Below are 26,545 nucleotides of genomic sequence, written 5' to 3'. Positions count from 1 at the left end.
CCTGCCCGGAATTCCTCCTCCTCCTGCTGGAGCAGGGGGACAGATCTCTCGAGGACGATACGAGACTATTCCGGCTGTTAGCTAGCAACACCAGCTACCCGGATGACGCGCTGTCATCCGAAGATGGTCCTCGAGAGGATTTCGCCGCCTTCGTGGAGTGGACTCTGGCGAGAAACGGATCTCCATCCGTGTGAGCTAATTATACATCTGGGACTGCTGGACTTAGAAGGGGACCTAGTAGACTGGGAAACAGATCTGGAGGTCGACTTGCCACCTCTCCTCTCTTCTTTGTCCCCGCTGGTCCCGTCCAGCCCTGAGGGGGCTCCCGTTTCCCAGTCCAGCCAGGAGTGGGCTCTGATCTCCGAGGGCAGCCCTGAGAGCCCGGAGGCTCACGAATAAACCAACCCACACGCCCGCCCGCTCCTGCCTCCTCCACCGCTGTCATCTGGCAGCCCCTCTGCTCGCCCTCAGCCCCCCATCAATACGGTGCGAGCGCCACGGGTCTGCCATCCTCCATTGTCGATGTGGCTGGAGCATCCCTCACCTCCGCCTCCAGCCTCCGAGGCCCGGACTCCACCTCGGCCCGTAGACCCAGCGGCTCCACCTCGGCTCCTAGCTCCCTCGCCTCCACCGTCACCCGTCGATCCACCAGCTCCACTGGGCTCCCTCGTCCCTCCGGCTCCGCCTTGGTCTGGCGTCGACCCGCCATCGCCTCAGGACTCCGCTCCTCCGGCTGCACCTCGTCGCTCCGTCCCACCGGCTCCATTGGGCTCATTCCTCCCGCCAGCTCCACCTTGGTCCTCAGTCGCTCCGGCTCTGTCACAGATCTCCGGATCTTCGCCTCCACCTCGGTCGCCAGAGCCCTCGGCTCCACCCTGGCCCCCGGATCCTCGGCATCCCCCTGCCTTGTTGGCTCTCCGTCTCTGACTCGGGCTCCTCCGCCACCTGCTCCGCCGCCGTTTGTCGGCCCCCTGGAATCGGCGGTCATTCTCCTCCATGGCTCCTCCCTCCAGCGGCTCCACCATGGGTCGCCATCATGGCTGTGGCCTGGGTCCTGCTTGGCTCCTCCTGCTCCAAGTTCTTCCTGTTTCCTCCCTAGCTCCTCCCTCCATCGTCACCTCCCTGGTCTCTGTCTGCCGGCCCCCTCCCGGGTGTCCGTCCTCCTCCTGAGCCGCCTCCCAAGTTCCCACCCGTGTCCCCCCTCTGTTGTTCTGGGAGGGGGGCGATATGTCAGGATGATGGACCTGTTTTGTTATGTTTTGCCCCGTTTCTGTTCCTGTGTTCCCTTATTTGGTCATGTTCCTCTCCTCATTTAGTTAACATGTTAGCATGTGCTCTGTGTCTCCCATTTGGATCATTAAAAGACTCTCGTTCTGTGAAATCTCCTCATTTCCTTGTGCCCGTGCTCCAGCGAATTGTGACAGTTTCACAGTTTATCACATTTTTTCCCTGACTGTGCCTTTAAATTAATCGGAATGCATGAAACAGCTGCAGAACCACAGCATTTTATCCAAATAAATGTTGATGTAAATTAGATTGTATAATTTTAAAGCAAAACAGAATGGTTTGACTCTAACCTTAGCTTTCCTATTATTATGCCACATAAAACATATCTGCATGAAGTAAAAGAGTAAAAGCAGCAGACAGGCTGCATGAGAACCCAAATTCACTCTCTGACAGCAGGTGGCGCTTATGGAACAGTAGTCCTGCGCTTCTAAATACTACATTAATAAGCATCTATATGGAGGTAAGATTAAAAGAAAATAGCATCTAAACTTTTCTGAAGACAGTCAGTTCCCCTCAGAGATTCATATAAAAAAACCATCCCCAATTTAGTAGCCCTATTTAGGATTTCTTTCCCCCAGTATTTCGCACATTGTGAAGAGTGATCTTGTTGCTACAGTATTTTCTCCTCTTTGCGTTTGGCTGCGTCTCTGGCTTCTATTAATGGCCATTTACAGTTGGTTTACTTGCCCGGTTAAATTAGTTGTATTAATACTTGGAAAATTCACGACACTGTCTGCATGCTTAGCCACTTGTACTGATATGCCGGTTTTTAAAAAATTCATAACGTTTGCGTGATTCAAATCGGTTTACCATTTGAATCGGTATATTGCCCAGCACTAATGCATGTCATACATAACTCCTAAACTAACTTGTTTTTTTTAATGTAAATAACATATTCATTCTAATAAATATAAACAAATCAACCTGACTATATTAGGTTACACCAACATAAAAGGATAAAAAAAGTTTTAGAGACATACATAATTTACATAATTTACCATTTTTATTATCACATTCTCACCTTTTCAACATAAATGCATGCATGTGAAACTAGACACAATCCATGGTAACAAAAGTACTTTTAGTCTTCGCCTCATCCAAGGAGCACATACCTAGAGAGGGGACATTCAACACACACACACACACACACACACACTACGTCAGTCTGTCTGCAGCCTAACCACAATCCTCTTGCCTGCTGTGGCGACCGCAAGCAGTCAACAATGCCACACTCAGCATCATACTGCATAACAGAACAATCAATACATGCACACACACAAACCACCACCACACTGTTCATCACATCAATCAATAATTATGTACACCACCACATAGCTCAACAGCAGTTATGCATACTTCTTAAATGTCTATAAATAAATAAATACATATCTATATAAATATTCACAAGTGCATACTGCCTGCACACACAATCTCTTCAACACACAAGGACAAACACAAAGGATATTGCCAAGCGCATGCCTATAACAAGCTACCAGTAAGCTGGCTGAGAGTCTTACATGTCTTACATATATATATTTTAACTGATCTAACTCTAAATAATATTTTAAAAAGTCTTTTGTAATAAAAAAAAATAATAATGAATAATAAAATGAGTAATAAAGATGAATTTCTATGTTATCACATGAAGAATTTATACTTGGTAAACTGACAAAACCTTTTTTTTTAATGAATCTTTGTACTAAAGTCCACCCTCCCCCCATCCCAAAATCTAAAATCATCCAGCTGGTGTAAGTCATTAGAAGTGCTGCAGAGAATAAAACTACAAATCTGTCAGCCAGTGAACAGGTTGCATTAATGTATCTACCAAAAACTGGTCCACACTCCAACCAAGCTGTTTGTTTTTCTGTCATGGTGGGGACTTTCCATGGACTTCAATTTTTTTAATGATATTTTCTATTTCCTCATTTTCCATCACATCAACATTTTAGCACTTTAGAATTTTCTTTAAGACATTATTTAGTTGCTTGCTATATTATTGCATCTCTATTATAGATTTGTTCATGTATTATTCACAGATTCACAATGCTAAGGTAATATTTTCCATCCCCTAAACCTGACAACCACATTGCCCTAAACACTTTTTACATTTTAGAATTTTCTTTAAGATTTGATTTAGTATATTTAAAAAGTATTTGTTTACTATTAAATCTCTGTTATTAGATTTGTTGATTTATTCACAGAATATATTTGAATAAACCTGTAAGCATAACCTGCATTATTAACATCATTACATTTCACACACATCCTGTTGCACGTGCACGCAAACATGCTTTTAGGACCTCCTCTTTGCAAAGAGGCTGTTTAGCTTTTCACACGGTATATTGATCCCAAAGTGAGATACTTGCTCAAGCAGACACTTGATTGGTTTCTCTTTGTTGAGCCAGGTCAAGTGTGATAAACCCGCTCTATCTGAGTCAGCGGAAACCTGAAATAGGCCTACATATCCCACACTAATGCACTCTTTTAGATTAGGAGGGTTATGTCTCCCTCTTTTGGCTGAAGTGTGTTAAAGCAATCATTAGCCAGAAAAGAAGAACAGTGATAACGGAAAATAGAGGTTTTGTATACATTGTCATACAGTGGTGAATCGTTTAATAATAGGTGCCGCTTCACACTTCACACACAATATTAAGCCAATTGTTTATATTTTTGTTCCATGTCACCCTAAAATATAAGTGAAATATCCACAGAAATCCCTTTTCCATAATGGTGCAGTGTTAAAATAAAATTCTAAACATCTATTATTTGTCCTAACTTAATCTTATCAGTTCGTTTGTCTGGCAAATTTCCATGTCATCTCTGTAGAAAATGCGTGCTGACAGTGACATCAACATTATTCTTCCTCTTTCAAAGAGCAAATGAAGACGTCAAGAGATCAAAGTTGACCACCACGCAGTTTCTTCCTTATTTCAAACTCTTCATTTGACTGCTGCCTCTCCGTGTAGCTTGTCTTTCTTTAACCGTGACAGCAACTTTAATGTAGTCTGTCTTAGCTGTGGTTGTGGGTTTTAAAGAGACACTTCTGAGCAATAACTTTACGTAGTAAAGAAGATGGCTTTACTGTTCTGCGATGCCTTTTGGGTAAGTTCTTGTTTGTAAGCCTCTCTTAAGTAAAAGTCTACGGAAAATGCAATTTCCTTTACTTCTATTTTTAGAATGAAGAGTTGTATTTTGTGTTTTCTTAAGTTAATTAGGAAAACTTAAGTCTCTGCTCTATAATAAAACTTGAACTGTCATGCTACTTTATTTTGATGGTCCCCCAACACATTCTACTGATTAATTTTGCAAGTACATGTCAACTTCTACTTATCTACTACCCCTAACTCTAACATAACTGTCTACTAGTAGTCTAATGAGATTTAGTTAGTAGACATGCATTTGCAAAGTTGCATATAGTTAGTGGAATGTGTAAGTGTAGCTTGTTTTTAAAGGGTGGATTTCCTTTTAATAATATTACACTTCAGTTAAATTTAAAACTACAATCTTCAAAATCTTATTTTCATATTTAATTACTCATTTTTAATGGTTCCCCAAAGAACAGTGTCCTTAGTGCTCATAAAATATAGGCTACATATCGGAATGACTACTATGTGTGTTTCATGTATGTCATGTGTGTTGCGTGTTTGTTATCTTTTCAGGGTACTGACTTTTCTGACCAGTCAGGTTATGAAGCGATATTGCAGAGGTTACAGGATGGCAGACACATGTGCAAAGACATAGACGAACTGTTGAAAATGAGGTATGGAGTAGTTATTTATAGCGGTGTATCTCTGTGAATGTCAGTGTGTGACTTCTGCTCTCCTTCACAGAGCACTAGCGGAGGAGAAGTACGGCCGAGATCTGGTGGCAATTGCCCGGAAGGCAGAAGGTCAAACCGAGATTGGGTAAGTTGCAAACAAATTCCATTTGAAACACACACACCTTTGCTACTTAATAACTCAAATCACACACAACAACTCCTAAGTAAATGCCTCATGTTTATGTAAAACTTTCTTAGCTACAATATACAGTAAATGTGTCCAAAAGTGTGTGTAAAATAAGTGTTTATGTATTCATTACATCATTTGTTTTCCATACTCAGAACATTAAAGGCCTCGTTTGACAAATTCAAAGCAGGTATGTGAGGTGATGCAATTCCCTTTTGCCTCCTTCCTAGAAAAGGCTTTGAATGCTATGTTCTCAACTTAATTTGCATTGTTTTCTAGAAATTGAGAAGACAGGAAACCTGCACATCCAACTATCTGAAAGTATAAAGGAGGGAGTTCAGAAAATAGAGGCATTTCGAGAGCACCAGAAGGAACAGAGGAAAAAGGTAGAAAATAAATCGAATGATCCATTATGCACACAGCCCAGCACTTTGGTAATGTTTCCATGGTCACAGTTGTGGTTATTCATATGGTCAGTGTGCAAGAGGAAGAAACCTGGCATTTTGGTTTGCAAGCACACAAGCATTAATACAGACATCATTTGTTGTATTTTGTAAAGACTGAATGCCAGTGAATAATCATTCGTTTATTTATTAATGCAAGTGTTAAAAGATGGAAGCTAATATCTATTTTCCTAATTAGCTTGAAGAGATTATTGAAAAACTTCAGAAGCCTAAAATGCTGTTGCACAAGAAGACCATGGAGGTAAGTAGAGTAAATCGGATTAAAACAAGTATCTATTTACCAGTGCTAAGTCCTCATGTTTCCCCTTTCATTAGTTGTTCATGGTGTAAATAACACATCATTCTCAGGGCCCACCCAAATGAGGAAGAGAGAAGTAGAAACTGAAAGAAGTAACAGAAGCCACTAGGCTTGTAGTGATTGTATTTGTAGAATGAGTTAGGGCATGATTAGACAGCACACATAAGATAAATGCAGATTTTTGTTCATTAGCTTTGGGTTTGAAGACTCAAACATTTATTTTTACCACCAAGAAATGTGTAGAGAGAGATTGGAACGTAAAAAGGAATAGAAACAGATGGTGACAGTGAATGAGAGAAAATAAGATTAGGCTGGTTGGTTGGTTTGTATGCATGCTGTCTCTGGATATAATAAGACTTTAACTTCCTGTGTTGTACAACCACAGAAACACCACAGATCGTGCAATACGTTTTTAGCCACATTTGTATAACAAGCTCTTAATTTTTATCTTGCACTTTTACTCACTTTGAAACTATTTTATTTACTGAATGTCCTACAGTCTAAGAGGTTATATGAGCAGAGGTGTAAAGAGGCAGAAGAGGCTGAACAAGCAGTGGGGAAGAAGACAAATGTGGCCACCTCCACCCACCGGCAATCAGAAAAGGTGTGAGGGCCTGAATTGAAAAAAAAATTTAACAACCACAGAAACACCACAGATCGTGCAATACGTTTTTAGCCACATTTGTATAACAAGCTCTTAATTTTTATCTTGCACTTTTACTCACTTTGAAACTATTTTATTTACTGAATGTCCTACAGTCTAAGAGGTTATATGAGCAGAGGTGTAAAGAGGCAGAAGAGGCTGAGCAAGCAGTGGGGAAGAAGACAAATGTGGCCACCTCCACCCACCGGCAATCAGAAAAGGTGTGAGGGCCTGAATTGAAAAAAACATTTAATATGTACTATAATGTTTTATACACTAAATACCTTAGTAAGATAAATGTTTCTATATTTTCCTAAAGAGAAGTGTTCATTTTAATTCTGGAGTTTTAGACAGTTGTGAAAATTACCTATGGCAGGTTTGTGGTCACAGTATGGCCAAAATGAGGATTAAAGCAATGCAAACTTGTTTCAGTCTGAATGGGCATCATTCCACCCCAGTGTTATAGGAAACTGTACTACCATCAGTCAGTGTAACTTTCATGTCTTTAGAATAGAGACTTTGTGACAATTTTGTCATGTATGTTACATTCAAGATTATTTGTACAATATATGTTACACTGCTCTTCAAAGAAGTCAGGTTCAAACACTGAGTATGGCTATTTATCAGTCTATGTTGTATTGTGTTGTAGGTGATGAACAGGGCGCGGTTATGCAGGCAGGCAGCCAACCTGGCAGGTTTGTGCTAAAAGACTTACCTGTTGTTAGGATCCTGGTTGGCAGTAAGAGGATAGATGCAATGTAATGTCTCTTGGATGAAGTCAAAATAATCAAACATTCAATCAAGCATTGTGCATGCATTGTGTATACTATATATATATATATATATATATATATATGTATGTATGTATGTATGTATGTATGTATGAGTGTGTGTGTGTGTGTGTGTGTGTATATGTATGTATTTATGCAGGAGTCAGTAAGATTAAATGTTTTTGCTTATGCTCAACAAGGCTACATTTATTTAATCAAAAAGTAAAAAATCTATTGTGAATAACAAAAATAATATGCTGATTTGCTGCTCAATAAACATTTCTTATTATTATCAGTTATAACCATTGGGCTGATTAATATATTTGTGGAAAACATGATACATCTTTCAGAATTTTTTGATAAACATAAAGCTTAAAAACAGGGTATATTACATTTTAATGTGTTGTATTGTATTAATCTTACTAACTCCAAACTTTTGAATGGTGGTGTAGATATGAGAGCTTGAAATATGTCTAAAAATTTCCAAGTTTTTTTTTTTTTATGAATTAAGGTAGCAATCGGGAACTAGAATTTAAAGTAATTCAAAGAAATTCATATAAACCTAATAAGTGTAATTTTTATCATAAAAATGTTTGCCTGACAGCCTTGTTAAAAAGTTTAAAATGTCTATATATGTTTATTTAACAAAAAAAAAACGTTATAGTCTTTAGAGACTGATTGTATGATTTGTGTACTCAACTCCCTGTCTCCCTCATTTCTAGGAAGATGATGAGCTGTCTATCAGTAAAGGACAAGTTGTCACAATCACTGAGAAAGGCGAGGATGGGTGGTGGAGAGCGTGGAGGGATGGAATATCCGGGCTAGTCCCTGGAACGTACCTTACCAAAATCTCAGCGCAGAGTCACAGTACACGTCTTGCTGCTGCTCATCCTGATCATAATCCCATCAAATAGAGTTTAGTAGTCATTACACTAAATCTGTGGATTAGTTCAGCATGCAGACTGATGTAGAATGATTACATCAGTGTAGCAAACTATCAGTACATCATACTATGAAGACATTAGCTTTCTTGACAGGCATCTTTAGGATTTTTAATGATCTTTAAGTGAATATAAGTTATTCTAAAGTTGTTCATGTAATGGTACTGATCACGATACAGTTTAATCCAGTTTTTCCATGGTGTATAGTTAAAAATTATACAACAAAATGTTATATGATTTGTATTAGAATTATGAATTCTAAAGTTATATTTTTTACATCTACTTTTAATGTCTGTACTGTAATATATATAAATATAACACTGTAATGTATACATTTAGTATTATCAATTTTGTAATATATTGCTATAATTTATCATAGCTTATTTGTCTACTAAATATTGTAATCTGCATGTTCACTCAGTTCAATCAAAAAAGGACTCGAAAAAAAAGACTCATATCCCATATGCCTCAGCAATGCATTCAGAAATGTAAATGCATTAAATTCATGATTAAATTGAAATGCACACCAATAAATGCACAGAAATATGCAACCATCTGTTCTCTCTCAGGAAAAAAAAGGTACAAAGCTGTCACTGGGGCGGAACTCTAACGTACAGAAGCTAAAAGGCATCCTTCCTTCTAGCCTGACATAAATGTATATAATAAATGTAAATCATGATATATATAAACACAAGTTGATCTGGGGATGCAAAGTGATTCTCTGCCTGCAGGCTATTTCAAACACACACCAAATAAATGCACAGAGATATGCAAACGTCTGTTCTCAGAAAAAAAGGTACAAAGCTGGGGGCAATGCCTAAAGTGTAGGCATTGTATGAATATATGTATGTATGTATTCAGGAGTCAGTAAGATGAAATGTTTTTGCTTATGCTCAACAAGGCTGCATTTATTTAATCAAAAAGTAAAAAATCTATTGTGAATAACTAAAATATTGTGAAATATTATTACACATTAAATATCTATTTTCTATTCTAAAATATTTCAAAATGTAATTTATTTTTGTGATTACGAAACTGACGTTTCAGCAGCTATTCTATTCTTCAGTGTTACATGATCTTTCAGAAATCATTCTAATATGCTGATTTGCTGCTCAAGAAACATTTCTTATTATTATCAGTTAAAAAAACATGGGGCTGATTAATATATTTGTGGAAAACATGATACATCTTTCAGAATTTTTTGATAAACATAAAGCTTAAAAACAGGATATATTACATTTTAATGTGTCGTTGTATTAATCTTACTAACTCCAAACTTTTGAATGGTGGTGTACAGGGATGGGCAGTATTTCAGATACATGTATTTAAAATACGTATTTGAAATACAAAATACTATTTTGTATTTTGTATTTGAAAGCCTTCGGCAAAAATCAAATGTAACTTGTATTTAAATATATTTAAGATTAGTATTTTTGTATTTTCAAAATACATAAAATACTTTGTGCCAGTCAACCTCTTTATCAGGGTGCTGATTTAGTTCAGACACACCCCCTCCCCCAACCCCAACATTCATCACGTGAACTGCAGCTGTACAACTCCATTCAGCATTGGGTGAGTGACTTTTCTGGAATAAGATAAGGTGAGGATGTCATGGTCAATTGTACATGTTGATTAAAGTTAAAATAGTGCATCATTCAGATTTGCCGTCAGTTAACAAGAATAAAAGAGCACTGACAAGGGGAAAAATAGCATTAGCCAATCAGTCAAATATCTAAATTAATATTTGTGATCATTAAATTTAGGCAATATTTCTAATTAAAAACTGATCACGTGAAACTGGAGTCAGATTGAACACGGAGCTAAACTAAAATTTAAACTAAATCCTGATAAATTCAGAAGCGCAAGTAAAAGACCGAATACGCATTAAACCTTCGACCAGGCCGCTGGATTCTGCTTTTTGGGCTGGCGGGTGGATTCTTACAAAATTAAGGTATTTGGTATTTTATTTTAAAATACATGTTGATGTATCTTTGCCCAACCCTGGTGGTGTAGATATGAGAGCTTGAAATATGTGTAAAAATTTCCAAGCTTTTTTTTTTTTTCCAAGCTATTGTCTTACATGTTAACATTAATTGAGAGTTGACTTTCTGTTTTATTTTCTTGCTGGTTCAGAAAAGCAATACAAATGGAATGTTGATCAACTAAAAGAAATGTGCCAGGACTGGGAGAGCACATACAGGAGTGCATGTGAGGTAAAGAATGTGTACAAAAACATACATAGACCACTAAAAAGTAGTGTTAACAGAGGAAGGAGTGTCTACAGAAATAAGCAGAGCTTCATGTTTTCTTTTGGGTAATGATGACTAAATGAGAGAAGACACAATCTCACAGGCATGTGATAAACAGTCATAACATTCTGTCATACAGCTGGAGAATATTTATTGATGTTATATACAGGTTGAGAAAATGCCATTACCAAAAATAGTAAAAGGGGAAATAATTCTTAATTTACTGGCCACATTTTAAAAGGAAGTGACATTAAAAATAGTTAATGTTTTGTATTTTTTTTTTTTTTTTCCAAGCTATTGTCTTACATGTTAACATTAATTGAGAGTTGACTTTCTGTTTTATTTTCTTGCTGGTTCAGAAAAGCAATACAAATGGAATGTTGATCAACTAAAAGAAATGTGCCAGGACTGGGAGAGCACATACAGGAGTGCATGTGAGGTAAAGAATGTGTACAAAAACATACATAGACCACTAAAAAGTAGTGTTAACAGAGGAAGGAGTGTCTACAGAAATAAGCAGAGCTTCATGTTTTCTTTTGGGTAATGATGACTAAATGAGAGAAGACACAATCTCACAGGCATGTGATAAACAGTCATAACATTCTGTCATACAGCTGGAGAATATTTATTGATGTGGTATACAGGTTGAGAAAATGCCATTACCAAAAATAGTAAAAGGGGAAATAATTCTTAATTTACTGGCCACATTTTAAAAGGAAGTGACATTAAAAATAGTTAATGTTTTGTATTTGTGTGTTGCCTTGTAGGTGTTCCAGCAGCAGGAGTCTGAGCGCATTAATATCTTGCGCTGTGTGTTATGGGATCATTGCAATCTGCTGTCCATCTGGGTACAAAGCTGTCACTGGGGCGGAACCCTAAGGTACAGAAGCTAAAAGGCATCCTTCCTTCTAGCCTGACATAAATGTATATAATAAATGTAAATCATAATATATATAAACACAAGTTGATGTAATTAATACAAAAATTAAACAATTAAATTAGTTAAATAAATAATAATAAAAAAAGCCCGATATGATCTGGGTATGCAAAGTGATTCTCTGCCTGCAGGCTATTTCAAACACACACCAAATAAATGCACAGAGATATGCAAACGTCTGTTCTCAGAAAAAAGGTACAAAACTGGGGGCAATGCCTAAAGGTAGAAAAGCTAAAAGGCACACCTTTGTACCTTATTACCCCTAAATTGTACATATTAGTACCTTATAAAAGAGTACCAAACCAGTGACAGTTTGGTACCTTTTTTGTGAGAGTGTTAAGTCACTTTGTTGGTAGTTTTTGTTACCTAACTGCTGGGGGGAAATTCCATCCACCCATCACATTCTGGCATGAAGGGGAGATTAAGGCAGAAGATTTTGTTTAAACAAAAAAATTACGCTAATCCAAACTGGAGCAACCACTGAAGCAAACATAACAGCTTTGATTACAAAGTCAATACAGGACAAGGAAAGAAACCTGAGGACTTAAACACACAGAGCTAACAAAGGAAACTAGATGGGACACAGGTGAAAAGAATCCACAACAAGGGAAACCAAATCAGTAAGTATGAAAATTATGAGTGGTTACATAGAACACTAAAGGGAGAGAACAGGAAAACAATGTGATACAAACTAAAAGTCCATGAAAACAGAACATAACTCTTTCTTTATTTCTTTCTCACCAACATCTTATTCAACTATTAATACAGAGATACAAAGCTTAAATATAACGTTAGGTCTTTATTTTATTGTATTGTATTTATTTTATTTTATAAATTCAAGTTATTAAAATGTAAAATGATATCTGCAAGTCTTATCAGGTCATTATCCCAATGTTGTATATCGGAATATGAAAGTCATGACCCATTATCACAAGAAGAAAGAAATGGAGAAAGAAATAAATGAATAAATAATACATAAAAAAGTCAATAAAAAGTAAATTAATATAATGTAGACTCCATAAATGTAATAAATTAATACAAAAATAAACAAGTAAATTTTTTACTTGTAAAAATAAATGTAAAAATAATTACATTTGTAAAAATAAATAAATAAATGCCCTGTGATGAATTTGTGCATCCATCCAACATTATTTTGTGTGGGATAGGCAGCATCCCCGCGATCCTAGAATAAGTGGTTTGGGGAATGGTGGATGGATGAATTGGAAATGTCATTTTTAGTACTTGAGTTTGCGATATTGTTGCACATTTAATAAAACACTTGATACACAGTGAATTTTGGAAAAAGAAGGAGAAAACCATCAGTCTAATTGGAAAATGTTTGCAGTGCAACTTTGTTTCTTTCTTTCTTTTTTAAATTTCTGTGAGCTATTAATTAAATTGCTGTATTAAGGCATCTTAAAACTGACTGTCAAGATAAAGATCTCGGTGTGAGACTAGTCATTACAGTCTTTGTTCTGCGTTGGTGACATCTGACCTCAAAGTGAATATTTGCATACAATGTTGACTAACAAATTGCAAATTTGCATGTATATATATATTTATGGAGTCTGCCTTACGTCTGTATTTACTGACTTGCTTCCCACAGAAGAGATGAAGATTGCCTGGGTTGCTCTTTTCCTGTCAGCTCATTGTGAGCTGACTTTAACTTTGATCAGGAAACACATTTTTATCAATAACGCTAAGACTTGGAGCGATGCTCAAAAGTTTTGCAGAGAGAATTATGCTGACCTGTCCACCATAGACAGCCATGAGGAACTTACACGGTTCAAAAGCGATTCAAACAATCAGAAAGCTGGTAGCACAGAGAGCTGGGTTGGACTGAGCAAACTCTCTGTTCACAGCCAATGGATGTGGAGTGATGGAAGCAAAGAAATTTCTATGCCATGGAAGGATGGTCAACCAGACACCCCATATAGTGCCTTTTGCTGTAAGAGTTCAGGTGGGGAATTGTATGACTACGTTTGTGATATGCAGTACCCTTTTTTCTGCTACGAGTGGGTGCCTGAACTGATCCTGGTAACGGAGAAGAAGAGCTGGGAGGAGGCGTTAGAACACTGCAGGTCTCAACACTCTGGCTTGGCCTGTCTGCCAACCAGTTTACATCTCTTCCAAGCCAATAACAAGACTGCAGACATGCAAACCGACGGCATGTGGACAGGTCTGCGCTTCCTGGCAGGCTCCTGGTTCTGGGTCAATGGGGAGTCTCTGGGAAATTTGGTCCAGCTGCCGGTATGCCCCGCCAGTCCCCTTTACTGTGGATCTCGAAACCTGGCAGCTAATCATTGGGAGAGCAGAGACTGTGCAGAGAAACTAAACTTTGTATGTTATTAAAGAACAGGGTAAGAACCAAATCATATATATGTCAGTTGTGTCTGTTTGTTTAATATAAAACAAATGTTATGTTGTTAATACAATAAATGTGTATATTATAATACAATAAATATATATATTCCACAGATACACATATATTACTATAAATAAAGTTAACATTCATATAATCCAGTAGAATACTGAAGCTGTCATAATAATGTAGTATTTTGTTTTGTTTTGTTTTCCCCAGAGGAGTTGAGAAGAGTGCAAGATATAAACGAATGAAAAATTCAAAATGTCAAAGTAGACCTTTATTTGACTTTAAAACAGTGAATCTGCATGTCTGTAGTTCATGTAAAAGTAGTGCTGTAGTGCTTGGGTTCCCGTTTATGCATTGTATATCTCAATATGCTATGTTTATGTTATTTAAATTATCAAAAAGGGTCGTAGATGTAAACATGCTGCTTGAAAAACGCCTGATGATGCATCACTTTGCACTTTGAAACACAAGCTACACTTTTAGTGAGAGTATATTGATGTCATAGATTTACAGTACTTTTAGAAGCTATGTTGATATGCTTTTCAGCATTTTTATGTTATCTGTGAGTTCGACATTTGAGAGATCATTTGAAGATCATTAAACTGTTTTGGAAAATATACTCAACAATAAATGGAAACACTGAAAAATAAATTGCAATTAAAGAGTTTAATTTAAATTGTTAAAATAAAATAGTTCTTGTTTTCCTCTTTAACACCTTGCATACACCTTATACACAAGAAACTAAAGTCAAATTTATTGACAGCCAAACTCTCCCAGACACCATGACATTTTGATCACTGCTTGCAGAGTTTATATAAATACACTGATCAAAGTCATTTTAACGAAATGTTAAAAAAAAAACTCTTTTCTTAAGATGTGTAACAAATGGTCCACTGAAGGCGAGTTGTGATGAACCCAAGTGCAGCTTTTATTCAAAGTAATCCAAACATCCAAACAAATGAAAGAAATTAAATGAAATGAAAAAGAAAGACTTGACTTGACTTGGCATGAACAGACTTGACTTAAATAGACTTGACTTAGCATTAACAGACTTGACTCACCGACAGCAGGTTACAACATCAATACTCGACAAAGGACATGGGCAACATGAGGGCTATTTATATCAAACAACAAGGGTCACATGACAGAACATGACTGTGGCCAAACTACAAAATAAAAGACATGAAAACAATGAACATGAAACCCCCAGATGGTGGTGGTAATGCACCAAAACGTTGTTTGCCAACCGCCAATTAATCTCAATAGAAGAAGAAGAAGAAGAAGAAGAAGAACATGAAACCCAAACCCCACTTTACAAGATGTAAGACTGATTCAGACAGCTTGTGTTTGTTTTGTCAATTTTAGAAGTTTTAGAGGAACTACAGTATGTGCATTAAGTGAAAATTCAATGTATATTTTATTTACATTTATATTTAATTATTTTTTGATTTTTTGAGTAAAAATGTTTGAGCTTGAATAAATAATACAGTCTTAATGTGCAATATAATATATAAAAAAAGCAATCACTTAATGGATAATTTTCGTTTCAGTGATTTATTTGAAATTAACTGTGCCAGATCAACATACATTACAATAGGTACTTTGCATTAGTCATTGTTATACTTCTGCAGGGAGAAATGAAAAGCATGAATTTATCAAATAATGTGAAAACATGAGTGTTTTCATGCTACAGTGAACATTGTGAGTATTATATGAGCATTCATGTCAGTGACCTTTTAAGAGTAACACTTCCGTTAGAGTGACATACAGCAGTGTCACTCATAGAATAAAGTTTTTTCAAGTAAATATTTTTTTCCTGGTCCCAGGCATTGCACAACCATTTTACTATATAACAGGGGAAAAAATGCCTTTTTATAATAAACTGATTTTAGAGAATTTTCAAATGCTCAGTTCTATATTTGAAACACACTAAACTATTTTGTTAGACTTGCACTTTTGATTGTTTTGCTGCCAAATACTTGACTGATAGTGTAATTCATGCTTTATGTTATGTAACCTTGTTGTTAATTGCCAGTTTAATGCTGCTGCAAGAGTTAAAAGTAATGATTTAGTTGAAACCCTTTGTATCAATATTTCTTTAAATATAAGCTCGAAATAAGAAGCAAGGAAAGTTGTCAGAAAATAATTTAAATTTAAAACAATCTTTCTTCTTCATTATGACTCAGAAGGATTACTTCTACAACACATACTGTAAATAAGGGAAATATCTGAACTATGTCAACCAGTGACTTCAGTCTTTGGCCTAACAACTACTTAATAACACATGATATCACATTACCATGACGCATGAAATCAATTAGTGTAAAATATTTACAATATAATAAACAACTGAATGATTATTTTCTGCTCATCAGACTCTAGCAAATATCCGTAGTGCTGTAAATAAAGAAACGATTCAATACTTCTTCTAGGAACATTTTTAGGAACATTTTCTTCAAAACTAAAGCAGTGTGTGGCTATTCAAGCTGTCAAAGCTTTGATTTTATGTCAAACAAAGGTACTGAAACTGGTTTTAATACTAGTGTAGAAAAGTGGTAGCCTGATTCAGTTTAAATATGTACAGTACACTGGCTGGGAGGACCAGCCGTACCCATGATGCCATGCGGTACCTCTCAGGCATCTATACCCGTGCTGATAAGCAGTTCATAGGCAGGGTCATGACCTCTGCGGCAAAGGACCACACACGCACACAGCAGCCCAAGCATCTGTGCACAGAAAAGGAAACAATGGTCAAAACATACAATTACACTGAGGATGATGACAGGAAATATTATGAAAACATATTTCAAATATTCTGCATTATCTGTTAGAATCAGTAAGGTTATTATCACGGTTGATCCAAGGAAGACAAGGAAGATGAAGGTAATCCACATAAATGCTTTTAATTAGAATCCACACGATACACAAAAGGTAAATACTCCAGGTTGAACAAACACATGTGACACTAAACAATAACCGACAGTCAACTGAACAGAAAGAGGACTATAAATAGGGCAGATAACGAGGGGCAAACAGGTGATGAGGATCAACTAATAATGAGAAAATGAGAACAGGAACATGACCAAATATGGGCACAGAGGAAGAAAACACAACAAACAGTCCATAACTGTGACATTTCGCCCCCCTCACGGAAGGCGCGACCTCGTGCCGCAGAGAAAAAGGGTGGGACGGAGGGGGACTTAGGAGGAGGACAAAGGAGTGGAAGTGGGATGGAAAAGGGCTGGCAGGAAGGCAGGCAGACACATACTGGAGGAGTTTCCAGCGGAGGACAGGCAACCGGGAGGAGGACGACAACCAGAGTCCAAGGTGGAGATGGAGAAAAGAGCCAGGGAGGATCAGATGGAGGGAGATGCCAGGGAGGATCAGACGGAGGGAGGAGACAGGCGGGACCTGGAGCAGGAGAGGAAGGGCTGACGGCTCCAGGGGACCGATCGACGGCGGCGGAGCCCGAGGCAGCGACAGAGAGCCGAAGAGCCAGGGTGAAGCCGAGGATTCGGAGGGCCAAGGCAGAGCCGGAGGCTTCGGTGACCGAGGTGTAGGCGGAGACAGAGGACTGAGGTGGAGCTGGAGGGAGGGAGGAGCCCAATGGAGCCGGAGGGACGAGGCAAAGCCGGAGGAGTGCAGTCCAGAGGTGGAGGTAGGGGGACAACTGACCAAGGCGGAGCCGGAGGGACGAGGGAGCCTGGTGGAGTTGGTGGACTGACGGGCTCCAGTGGAGACGAGGGAGCTGGAAGCCATGGTGGAGCCGCTGGGTTGCAGGTGTGGGCCTCGGAGGCTGAAGGCGGAGTCGACGGATCCTCCAGACTCGACGCCAATGGAGCTGGAGATGGGCAGACCAGCGGCGAGCCCACGCCACAGATGGTGAGCTGAGGGTGAGCAGAGGGTCTGACGGGATCCAGCGAAGAGGGCGTTGAGGAAGGGAACAGGCCAATGAGAGGAGGCGGGAGAGGGAGGTTGGGTGGTATATTTTCCCAGGTTAAAAGTTCAAGTGAAGACTGAAGGACGGGTATCTCTGAGTGCAAGTCTGTTAAATCTCCCAGGTCCAGTTTGCGCTCACCCCCAGCGGTGGTGGCACGGGCAGGGCTTTCCATTGCCTCCACGATCTCCACAGCTGTATCCACCGTCGCTTGTGCTGTCGGCTCTTGCACCTGGTCAGACTCTTGGGGCTCAGGCTCCGGGGCGATCTTCAGCCCTGACGCTCCTGATGGCGATGGCTCAATGACCGCGGCAGGCGATGGCTCTCCATCTGCAGTGGGCTCGGGCATCTCCGTGCCGTTGGGGGGTCTTTGACTGGGCTTAGTGTTAGTGGCCATGATCGGCGATGACTCTGGGCTGGCGGCACTCACATGTGATGACCCCGGGCTGGACTCAACTTTGTCCACGGTGAATGCTGATCCGACGACAGCGCAAAGTTGATGTAATTCCTCAGCAACCAGCAGGGATCAGCTTGGGGCATGATGAAACGGATATCGTCGTCCAGCCAGCACCAGAATCCCTCCATTAAGGTGAGGTCATCACATGTGGCGAGATGGCATTTGTCCAAAAACTCCCACACATATTCCTCCAGGTTTCGGCCGTTCTGAAATATGAAGATAGTGACCCCGGAAGGGTTATTGACTTCACCCCTCAGGGCTACATTGATAGAGGCCAGTTCATACCCCCTGTTTCTCATGTTTAGGTCGGTTATTCTGTCACGGTTGATCCAAGAAAGGCAAGGAAGATGAAGGTAATCCACATAAATGCTTTTAATTAGAATCCACACGATACACGAAAGGTAAATATTCAAACACACGTGACACTAAACAATAGCCGACAGTCAACGGAACACAAAGAGGAATATAAATAGGGCAGATAACGAGGGGCAAACAGGTGATGGGGATTAACTAATAATGAGAATACAGGAACATGACCAAATATGGGCACAGAGGAAGAAAACACAACAAACAGCCCATAACTGTGACAGTTATATAGTTCATATCATTTATCAACAACAGCAGGATCTCGCTTTTTAATGCTGTTTAAAGTGCATTAATACTGCATATATTTTCTGATGAAGGACCATAGTGAGCAAAGATTCTCCCTGGTTTTCGCAGTGCATTGTGGGATTTTTTTTTAGGGAGCGAACATTCCAGTGCACTGGAAGGATTTTGTGATCGAGCCAAAGCCTGATTGAGACTCACCCTTTATATTCTATACCTTCTCCTTGAAAATAATAACTGGATTGGTGAGAAGGGTCATTTGATTGCAGTTTTTTAAAGTGTACATATCTGGTATCAAGAATTCAGAAGGAGAGACATGTAAAAATGAAGTGGGAACTCTGGTTAAAGAAATATAAGCAATTTCTGAGAAGACATTAATATCTAAAATACAGTATTTATTGTAATATTACATGCTATGTGTATCTTTATTACACAGTATCTTTATAACTTTATTTTATAGTAGGCATATTGTTTTTTTTTTAAAGAGAACACAAACATTTTGTTTTCTTGACTTTTATGTCTGGCCTAAGAACAGGAGAAACAACCAGTGTCAAAGACAGCTGCAATTGTTAATATTCTTGGGATAAATGTATCTTCAAAATATTATTTAAAACTCTTTTGTTGTATTTCCCCTAATCTTATTCACATTATTAAAAATGAAAACATGTATAATTGGTTCTCTTCTGGTTCCTACTGGTGGTCTTTACATCAGGGATAAAAAAAAAAAAAACTTTTATATTAGAAATATCATGTAATCATGATAATCCTTCTCTTTTTCCAGAAACTTTGCTCCAATATAAATACATATGTAATTCTAATTAAGTGTAAGTCAAGCAACTCTAAAATAATAAATCAATATGATCCATGTAATGACTGTAGAAAGGTTAAAGTAGTGTTTTGTTGTTTTGAAGGAGTAAAGAGGAGTCATAAACAAGCTTACATTTATTTTTAAGTTGTACTTACGCAAAATTATTTTTGACTATTTTTGGATATATTGTTTATTTTTGATCTGTTTTACAATAGGATCTTGTTTATGGAATGTGATACTGGTTTATTGGAGATGCACAGTATAATCAAATTTCTTAACTAATCATATACACAAAGCAAAATACATGTTGTCTGTACCAAATGGTAAACTTTTTACTGATTTAATGATCTTTTATGATTCTTTAATCTCTAAACAGAACAATCATAAAGCTAAGACATCTCTGCTGTTCAAATAATCTTATTTGATATAAGATTAAAAGTTTTGATTTTATTGTTTTATAGATGTATATGTTTTTTATGACTCTATATTCCTGTGTTGTCAATAAAATAAAATAAATAAATAAATAAAAAACAGCGCCACACACTGAGATACATTGAGTAATAGCGCCATCTTGTGTTACATATCTGTGAACGAACTTGTAATTGGACGAGTGGTGCTCACTACAGATCCAAATGGGCCAAATGGGTGGACCTCTGCACCACCCATTTGGCGCAGACAGGCCCAGAGAGGGGGAGCTGGATGTCAAGCTCCATCCATGGGCTCCAGTAGCCCCTTACTGCAGAACACAAGATCCAGGGGGCGAGGTTGGAACCATATCTAAGGGGTGGAGTTGGCTGAGTTTAGGGATCAGGGGGTGAAGACGGGTAGGTTTGGGGATATGTAAGGTGGGAGGAGTTGGATCTGGATCCAACCTCACCCCCTGGATCTTGTGTTCTTCATCTCATTGGCTCTGCAGCAAGCACATTTTCTAATGAAATGTAACATACAATGTTCTGAAGTGGGAAATTCAAATCGAGTATTCACACCTACTTTGTCTGGAACGCAGCGTGATATTTCCTAACATTCACTGTTGTCTGAGCATAGGCTCTGCTGTATATCAGACCGCTCTTCTTGTACCATGAAAAGCTGGGTCCAACGTTTCAGCTCTCTGTTATAATGTTTTCTACTTTCATGTCTCGCAAACCCGCGGGTCTCAAACAAAACCGCAAGTGGTGGCATCTAGCGTCTCTGTTACCTATATGTTGCTAAGCTGATTATTTCGTATTGTAATGGACTAGTTATATCTTAGCAGAAACTTAAATTTAATATCCAGAGAAGATTAGAAAATAATTTAATTTCAAATCAATCTTTCATGTCTACGTATTTCTTTATTTGTTGAGTAGCCAAGTAATTACTATGATTAGGCTATTTCTAAGTAAAACGTTTTATGTGCTGTTTACATTATATTACACTTCCCGTATTTACTGTTAAAATCCCATAGACCACTGTTTAAGTGACAAATTACCACTTTATTTGAGTGTATGACCGCAAATGACTTTTTACCTGTATGGCAGCAAACGTTAATGCTGCCAGTGTGACGTACAGCATAATGTCCTTGAGTTTCTTTACTACAAGAACTTCACAGCCCTGTAACAAGAAGTTCGGTTAGACTATCATTTAATAGTTTTGGGCTGCAGGTCTGTAGAATGTGTGTGAGGCTGTTACCTCTGGGTAGAGGTCTCCTGGTCGCATTAAAGTCCCAGTGCAATTACTGATGCTGGACTTGCAGCAGCTCACTGGAACGCTGTTATTTTTGGACTCAATAAACCAGCGAGTGTTCATCCAATCAGAGTAGTTATGAATGCCACAACAGTGGAGCTAAAATTGAAAGATTGTAAGAAGAGAAGTTTAGAGAAATTGAAAAATGGTGGAAAAAGAGACAAAGGAGCTGATGGTCTTACCTGTCTCTGGACATAGTCGATGGCCCTGCTAGGAGCGTCTCTGTTGGTGCCTTTATATTCATTATATACTTTTTGAATAGAGTGATTCACTACAGCCTCGACCTTTCAGAGAAAAATAAAAGACGTTTCAATGTTTTATCAATGACACTTTCAAACTACTTACATGCACATGTACATGTTATTTAATTATTTCCAACCTTGGCTCTGTAAATATAGCCTAGCACCACTACAACCACCTCTGTGGCAAACACCAGTAGCAGCACGGCTGAAAACTGCAGAAAAATTAGACAAGAACAATCAGGAAACATTCTGAATAAAAAATCATCAAAGCTATGTATGTGAAAATTGGGGGTACTAGACTCTAGTTTACCGTGACCAGGCCACAGCGGCTTTCTCGAATGGTGGCACAGCATCCAATGAAACCAATGACAAAAAGAAGCGTGCCCACAGCAGTTATCACCATGGCAGGGATGAAAGTGTAGATATCCTCAAAAAAATTATCATAATCATCATACGTGATGAAAACGTAGGCCCCAATGTAGCACAGTATACCAGCGGCAGCCTGGGAAGAGTGCAACAAAAATATTGTTAGTTGTTGTGAAATTGCAAAACCGCTTTACTCCCATTGGCCGTGATAACATTATTCATCATCATTATTATTATCTATCGACATGGATTCTTTTATAAACAACCTTTTGTATTTTTTATGATTGTAATTTTATTCAATATAGCAAATCAGACATAATTTTAAGCAGTTTTATTTCTCATTCTTATAAAATTAAAATGTGGAATAAGTTAGATTTTAAAATGTATTTCATTTACATTCTTTCAAGTGTTTCTTTAGAGTTTTGTTACAATTGTCAAAATTAAAAGCTATGTATTATGATATTAACAGTGTTTTAGGCAGTGTATTGACAAACATTAACATTTTACTATTCATCACAAGCCACTGTTATACATATACATATATATATATAAATTTAATTAACATGTGTGATGACTGCTAATATCTTAATGTTGTTGGAGGCAATAGCTTTACAATTTTCTGAATAAATGAAAGAAAACGCAGAACAAAATTTCAGAACAAAAACCAAAAGTGTTACAAGTATCCCTGCTCTACAAAAAAATCCCTATACAACGATATTGAAATGTGTAGTCTTGCTTTTCTTTCTTTCTATTGTAATTCTTATTTTATGGATAGACATGTAGGCTACGTATATGCAAAACTAAAAACAGCGTTTTCATTAGGCCTATATAATTTGTGTAGCCTATGTGATTTGACATTCGCTACTTTAACCAAATAGCCTATAGTAGCTATTGCTCAGGTGTGACACATGGGGACAAAATAGACAAAACCAATGTGCAATGCTGCGCTTGGATTCATTCAGTGATGCATTCAGCCAAGATAATAATAGATTTCTGTCTATTAAAAGCTTGTCGATTATACGTGTAAACAACTGCTCTTTCGCTGTAGCTCGTGTATCCCTCCCTGCAGAGCTATGCCATAATGCCGCTAACCACTACATCCATCCCAGCTTTTATACTGTAGGCAACTTACCCAAAAAATCAAATTTAGGAAGACTAAGACCGTCTTCGAAGAAATAACACCACACTGTCCCATGATCACGCCGAGGCTAGGCTATATATTTGAATCCAAGGAGAGGAATTCACGTTAATAGCAGATGCATATCGTGCGATTGTCAGGCTCCGCTAGTCAACAGAGCATCCAACTGGACAGCGCCAGTCACGTGTCCCACTGACCTCAATATCTTGAACTGCTATGGGCTGCGTTTCTCGATAACGATTGATCTTAGAGCTTTAGAGCGTTTTCTACGAGTCGTTTTACGATCGTTTGTTATTGTTTCACGTGCGTTTCCCCAAAATGCCCTTAACACAATCGCACGTAGCCGTGCTTTAAGTGCTACTTAGGAGTCGCTATCCGTTTGTCAAGTGCTGAAATGTCACCTTATAGAATGGCTCGTAATTGTAGGCTAGTATACGCTCGTTTATTGAAATGTTAACCTATGCTGTGTTCCAGACAACGATTCGGGCTTTACGATTACTCCAGAGCACTCGTAGATCTACGATGATTTTCAAGTGCTACTTAAGTTACGATGCTTTTGGGAAAAAGGCCGTAATATTAAGATCAGTCGTACGATCGTTTTTACGAACTTCTTAGGCTTACGAAGCTTTTGGGAAACGCAGCCCAATTTGTTTTCTGAACGACAGCCCAATGCCTATTTTAGACATCATCGTATACTGGTCTTAAGAAACTGCACCAGTCTGTATTCCTTCAAATCTGATCCACTTTGAAAATTATTAGCTAGAAATGCATGAAATAATTAACAGTTGTTCTAAAGACCCAGGAAAATATAGAGGCAGACTTTGCAAATCCATCTCAACAATTTCTCCCCTCGTATGCAAAATAAATAGTTGTGGATAGTACAGGTTGATGAAAGTGATGTACCAGTCATTAAAATTATATTTTTGAGTCCCATTTGAGTCATAGGCTATAAATAAAAGTCTGGTTTCAATGGTAATTTTACCGTTTTTAAACGGTGTCATATTTATAGCCTACCTGTATTATTTGAAAGCAGAAGAGGACAAAACTTCTTATTATGAATAAAATGAATAAATAAACAATCCAGGCTTCTTACACCACATCTTCAGTTCAAAGGTCAAAGAGAACTAGTTCAAAATGAATTGTTGTTATTTATATAGGTTGTATATAAAGAAAAGACAATAAGTATGTTGTGTTGTGTTGACTAAATGGAGAACAAGGCCAGGTCAAAGACGGTTGTTGTCGCTTTTATTGTCTCAGCAAATGTAATGAATTTATATATAGAGAACCAGTATTTGGTATTTGATATTTAGGTAGGCTACTCTTTGCACACTATGTTTGTACAAGAAATATATTCAGTTCTTAGGGCAAGACAAAAATATGCTAACAAACAATATATAATTTTTTTTACCTTGAGTTATTCAAAGTCTTTCTGTGTCATTTATTTTAATTCTTGGAAATTTGCGTTTTCATGATTTGTCATTGTAACTGTCGTAACTTGTCGAGATTTGTTTGAAAAGAATGTTAAATGATCTTCCGTCCAGATGAGTCTGTTGCTGAGGTTTGTCTTAGATTTGCATATGCTCAAATTTTATTTTTTTTTGCTCAAAACAGCATTTTTCCTTAGTTGCGATTACTTTTTTATGTTGTTGTTATGTTGGCTTTACTTTTTAGTTTATGTTGTTTTGTTTTTCCCACCCGTGTTTTGAATTTACTTCTGATGTTTTCTTATAAATACAATCTATTATAGTGTGTAAAGTTTCCAGTTTTCATAAAACACTTATGGTCACCATCTGAAAGCTAATTCTATGAAATCCCATCAATCACTGAAAGCACCAAGAGTAATTCACTACATTTCAAAATCCTAAATACTCACTCCCCTGCTATTGGGTTAAAAAATATACTCCCACTGAGTGTAGAAATGTAGATAAAAAATGATGACACTTTTAACATTGTAGTTGCATGCAGGAGCAACTGACTTCACCAATTTGGTCTTTATTTAATACAAATTATTGAAAAAAAAAATACAATTCTGGACATCTTCTAAAAATAAATATACAAGTGTAACTTGTTGCATTTCATGTGACATGGAGGTGGTTAATAGGTTTAGTTAAGAAACAAGTTACAGCTGATGAAAGAGCAATTACAAATTCCATGTGAATTAAACAATTCAAAGATCTCAGCCGATGGCAGTCATCATTTTATGTTGTCTTGGATGTAGCTGTCTAATATCTTCATTAATATTGCAGTCCCCTAGAACGACCAAAAACAGTTCATAAATCAATTGTCGATTATATTCAATCATTGATTATGTTATTGATAACATTATACTGATTAAGTAGCCTATGTTAGGTTATAAACATAACATATTTTTCTTAAATATATGCATGCATGTGTTTGTATTTATATATACATAATAAATATACATAGTATACACACATATAGTATGTAAGCAAAAACTTTTATTTTGGATGCGATTAATCGCGATTAATCATTTGACAGCACTAATAATTACATTTTAAGCCAAACAAACAAATTAATTCAAATCACATTTTTATGAAAATTATTTATGACAGAAGAATATTCTCTCTCATATTAATTTCAGACCAGAGTAGAAACTACTTCAAAATAAACAGAAACTGCAGACTCGGTTCTTACCGGAACTTTAGGGCGGATCTCCTGAGAGTCGAGGTGTGTTTGTAGCGCGATCCTCAGCATCTCCTGGTAGAGGTCAGCGGGCTCGACCTGCTGGGGATTCAGTGCAGCCTCGATGGCTTTCATCGTGGAGTCATCCTCGGTCGGCAACTGTTCGCTGTCCACAACACTTTTCTTCCCCATAAAATGACCTTAAGTGCCAAATCACATTTCTGTTCAAGGTATAAGTCATGTTATATGTAGCACAATAATAAGTCGTGTATGCATCTCACCTGTTGCCCATAAATTTCCTCTCGGGTTAACTTTGATCTTTGCAACTTTGTTTCTTAGTTCAGTCAAGTCAAGGCTCACTGAGGACGAGATTGAAATGTAAAAAGAGAACAGCACAAGGTATGTGAGGAATCCACAGTGACAACAACTGGCTACACTTAAACTGGACATTTCTAAACGCTGTTGGTGGCTCTCTCTCTCTCTCTCAACGCGCGTACATCTATTCCGACTGGAGGCGTCTGATGTTGGTTTTATATGGCGCGGATGGGAGGGCTGGATGGGTGTCGTGTAGTAATGACTTATTGCGTTTCATTCAAGGTCCAGCGAGCAGTAACAGTCATGTGCGACGTTGTCGATCACTGCAAATGAGGCGCGTGTTGGGAATATGAGGGAACCTATGGAAAAGTAATTATCACTTGCCAACGCGTGCCAACATTTTGCAG

General features: G+C 37.9%; 4 protein-coding genes across 7 annotated transcripts; 1 reads left to right on the top strand and 3 right to left on the bottom strand.

Annotated features, from left to right (window-relative positions):
• The first annotated feature begins 4,264 nt into the window (after positions 1-4,264).
• On the top strand, positions 4,265-13,888 carry LOC107670725 (CD209 antigen-like). The gene is made up of 11 exons (XM_016463438.1): positions 4,265-4,389; positions 4,947-5,047; positions 5,118-5,192; positions 5,390-5,424; positions 5,514-5,620; positions 5,877-5,939; positions 6,496-6,600; positions 7,289-7,334; positions 10,484-10,563; positions 11,367-11,479; positions 13,213-13,888. The coding sequence occupies exons 1-11, from the start codon at positions 4,360-4,362 to the stop codon at positions 13,886-13,888; spliced, it is 1,431 nt and encodes a 476-aa protein (XP_016318924.1). The 5' UTR covers positions 4,265-4,359.
• A 1,160-nt stretch (positions 13,889-15,048) lies between these two features.
• LOC107670773 (tetraspanin-3-like) lies at positions 15,049-23,341 on the bottom strand. Of its 3 annotated transcripts, none has more exons than XM_016463533.1 (7): positions 23,175-23,341; positions 21,987-22,178; positions 21,814-21,888; positions 21,617-21,718; positions 21,381-21,533; positions 21,219-21,302; positions 15,049-16,633 (listed from the first exon to the last, which is right to left on the bottom strand). In XM_016463533.1, exons 1-7 carry the CDS (start codon positions 23,235-23,237, stop codon positions 16,541-16,543), a joined length of 762 nt encoding a protein of 253 aa, XP_016319019.1. In that variant the 5' UTR covers positions 23,238-23,341; the 3' UTR covers positions 15,049-16,540. The 3 variants fall into 3 exon arrangements, with proteins under 3 accessions (XP_016319019.1, XP_016319021.1, XP_016319020.1); XM_016463534.1 differs by lacking the exon at positions 15,049-16,633 and adding an exon at positions 17,641-18,616; XM_016463535.1 differs by lacking the exon at positions 21,219-21,302.
• Positions 17,014-18,254, bottom strand: LOC107670771 (vegetative cell wall protein gp1-like). Of its 2 annotated transcripts, none has more exons than XM_016463531.1 (2): positions 17,224-18,254; positions 17,014-17,048 (listed from the first exon to the last, which is right to left on the bottom strand). In XM_016463531.1, exon 1 carries the CDS (start codon positions 18,239-18,241, stop codon positions 17,291-17,293), a length of 951 nt encoding a protein of 316 aa, XP_016319017.1. In that variant the 5' UTR covers positions 18,242-18,254; the 3' UTR covers positions 17,014-17,048; positions 17,224-17,290. The 2 variants fall into 2 exon arrangements, with proteins under 2 accessions (XP_016319017.1, XP_016319018.1); XM_016463532.1 differs by lacking the exon at positions 17,014-17,048 and having other exon boundaries at positions 17,178-17,277; positions 17,545-18,254.
• Positions 23,342-25,289: 1,948 nt separating the features above from the next.
• On the bottom strand, positions 25,290-26,311 carry LOC107670735 (neuromedin-B-like). Its single transcript, XM_016463450.1, has 3 exons — positions 26,105-26,311; positions 25,836-26,023; positions 25,290-25,430 (listed from the first exon to the last, which is right to left on the bottom strand). Exons 1-3 carry the CDS (start codon positions 26,271-26,273, stop codon positions 25,374-25,376), a joined length of 414 nt encoding a protein of 137 aa, XP_016318936.1. The 5' UTR covers positions 26,274-26,311; the 3' UTR covers positions 25,290-25,373.
• Between the last annotated feature and the right edge of the window lie 234 nt (positions 26,312-26,545).

Source organism: Sinocyclocheilus anshuiensis, unplaced genomic scaffold (assembly GCF_001515605.1).
Source record: "Sinocyclocheilus anshuiensis isolate Anshui unplaced genomic scaffold, SAMN03320099.WGS_v1.1 scaffold816, whole genome shotgun sequence".
NCBI lineage: Eukaryota > Metazoa > Chordata > Actinopteri > Cypriniformes > Cyprinidae > Sinocyclocheilus > Sinocyclocheilus anshuiensis.
This window is presented reverse-complemented; position numbering and strand designations above follow the sequence as displayed.

Excerpts from the sequence above, each read along its gene's own strand:
- LOC107670725 (XM_016463438.1), top strand. The coding sequence starts at position 4,360 with ATGGCTTTACTGTTCTGCGATGCCTTTTGG. Across the intron at positions 4,390-4,946 it reads TGTTCTGCGATGCCTTTTGG|GGTACTGACTTTTCTGACCA; the intron begins GTAAGTTCTTGT and ends TTATCTTTTCAG. Across the intron at positions 5,940-6,495 it reads TGCACAAGAAGACCATGGAG|TCTAAGAGGTTATATGAGCA; the intron begins GTAAGTAGAGTA and ends AATGTCCTACAG.
- LOC107670773 (XM_016463533.1), bottom strand. The coding sequence starts at position 23,237 with ATGGGACAGTGTGGTGTTATTTCTTCGAAGACGGTCTTAGTCTTCCTA. Across the intron at positions 21,303-21,380 it reads CAGGAGACCTCTACCCAGAG|GGCTGTGAAGTTCTTGTAGT; the intron begins GTAACAGCCTCA and ends TTCTTGTTACAG. Across the intron at positions 16,634-21,218 it reads TAACGTTTGCTGCCATACAG|ATGCTTGGGCTGCTGTGTGC; the intron begins GTAAAAAGTCAT and ends TTCTGTGCACAG.
- LOC107670771 (XM_016463531.1), bottom strand. The coding sequence starts at position 18,241 with ATGGCCACTAACACTAAGCCCAGTCAAAGACCCCCCAACGGCACGGAG.
- LOC107670735 (XM_016463450.1), bottom strand. The coding sequence starts at position 26,273 with ATGTCCAGTTTAAGTGTAGCCAGTTGTTGTCACTGTGGATTCCTCACA. Across the intron at positions 26,024-26,104 it reads AGGAAATTTATGGGCAACAG|GTCATTTTATGGGGAAGAAA; the intron begins GTGAGATGCATA and ends TTGGCACTTAAG. Across the intron at positions 25,431-25,835 it reads AGATCCGCCCTAAAGTTCCG|GGGACTGCAATATTAATGAA; the intron begins GTAAGAACCGAG and ends TGGTCGTTCTAG.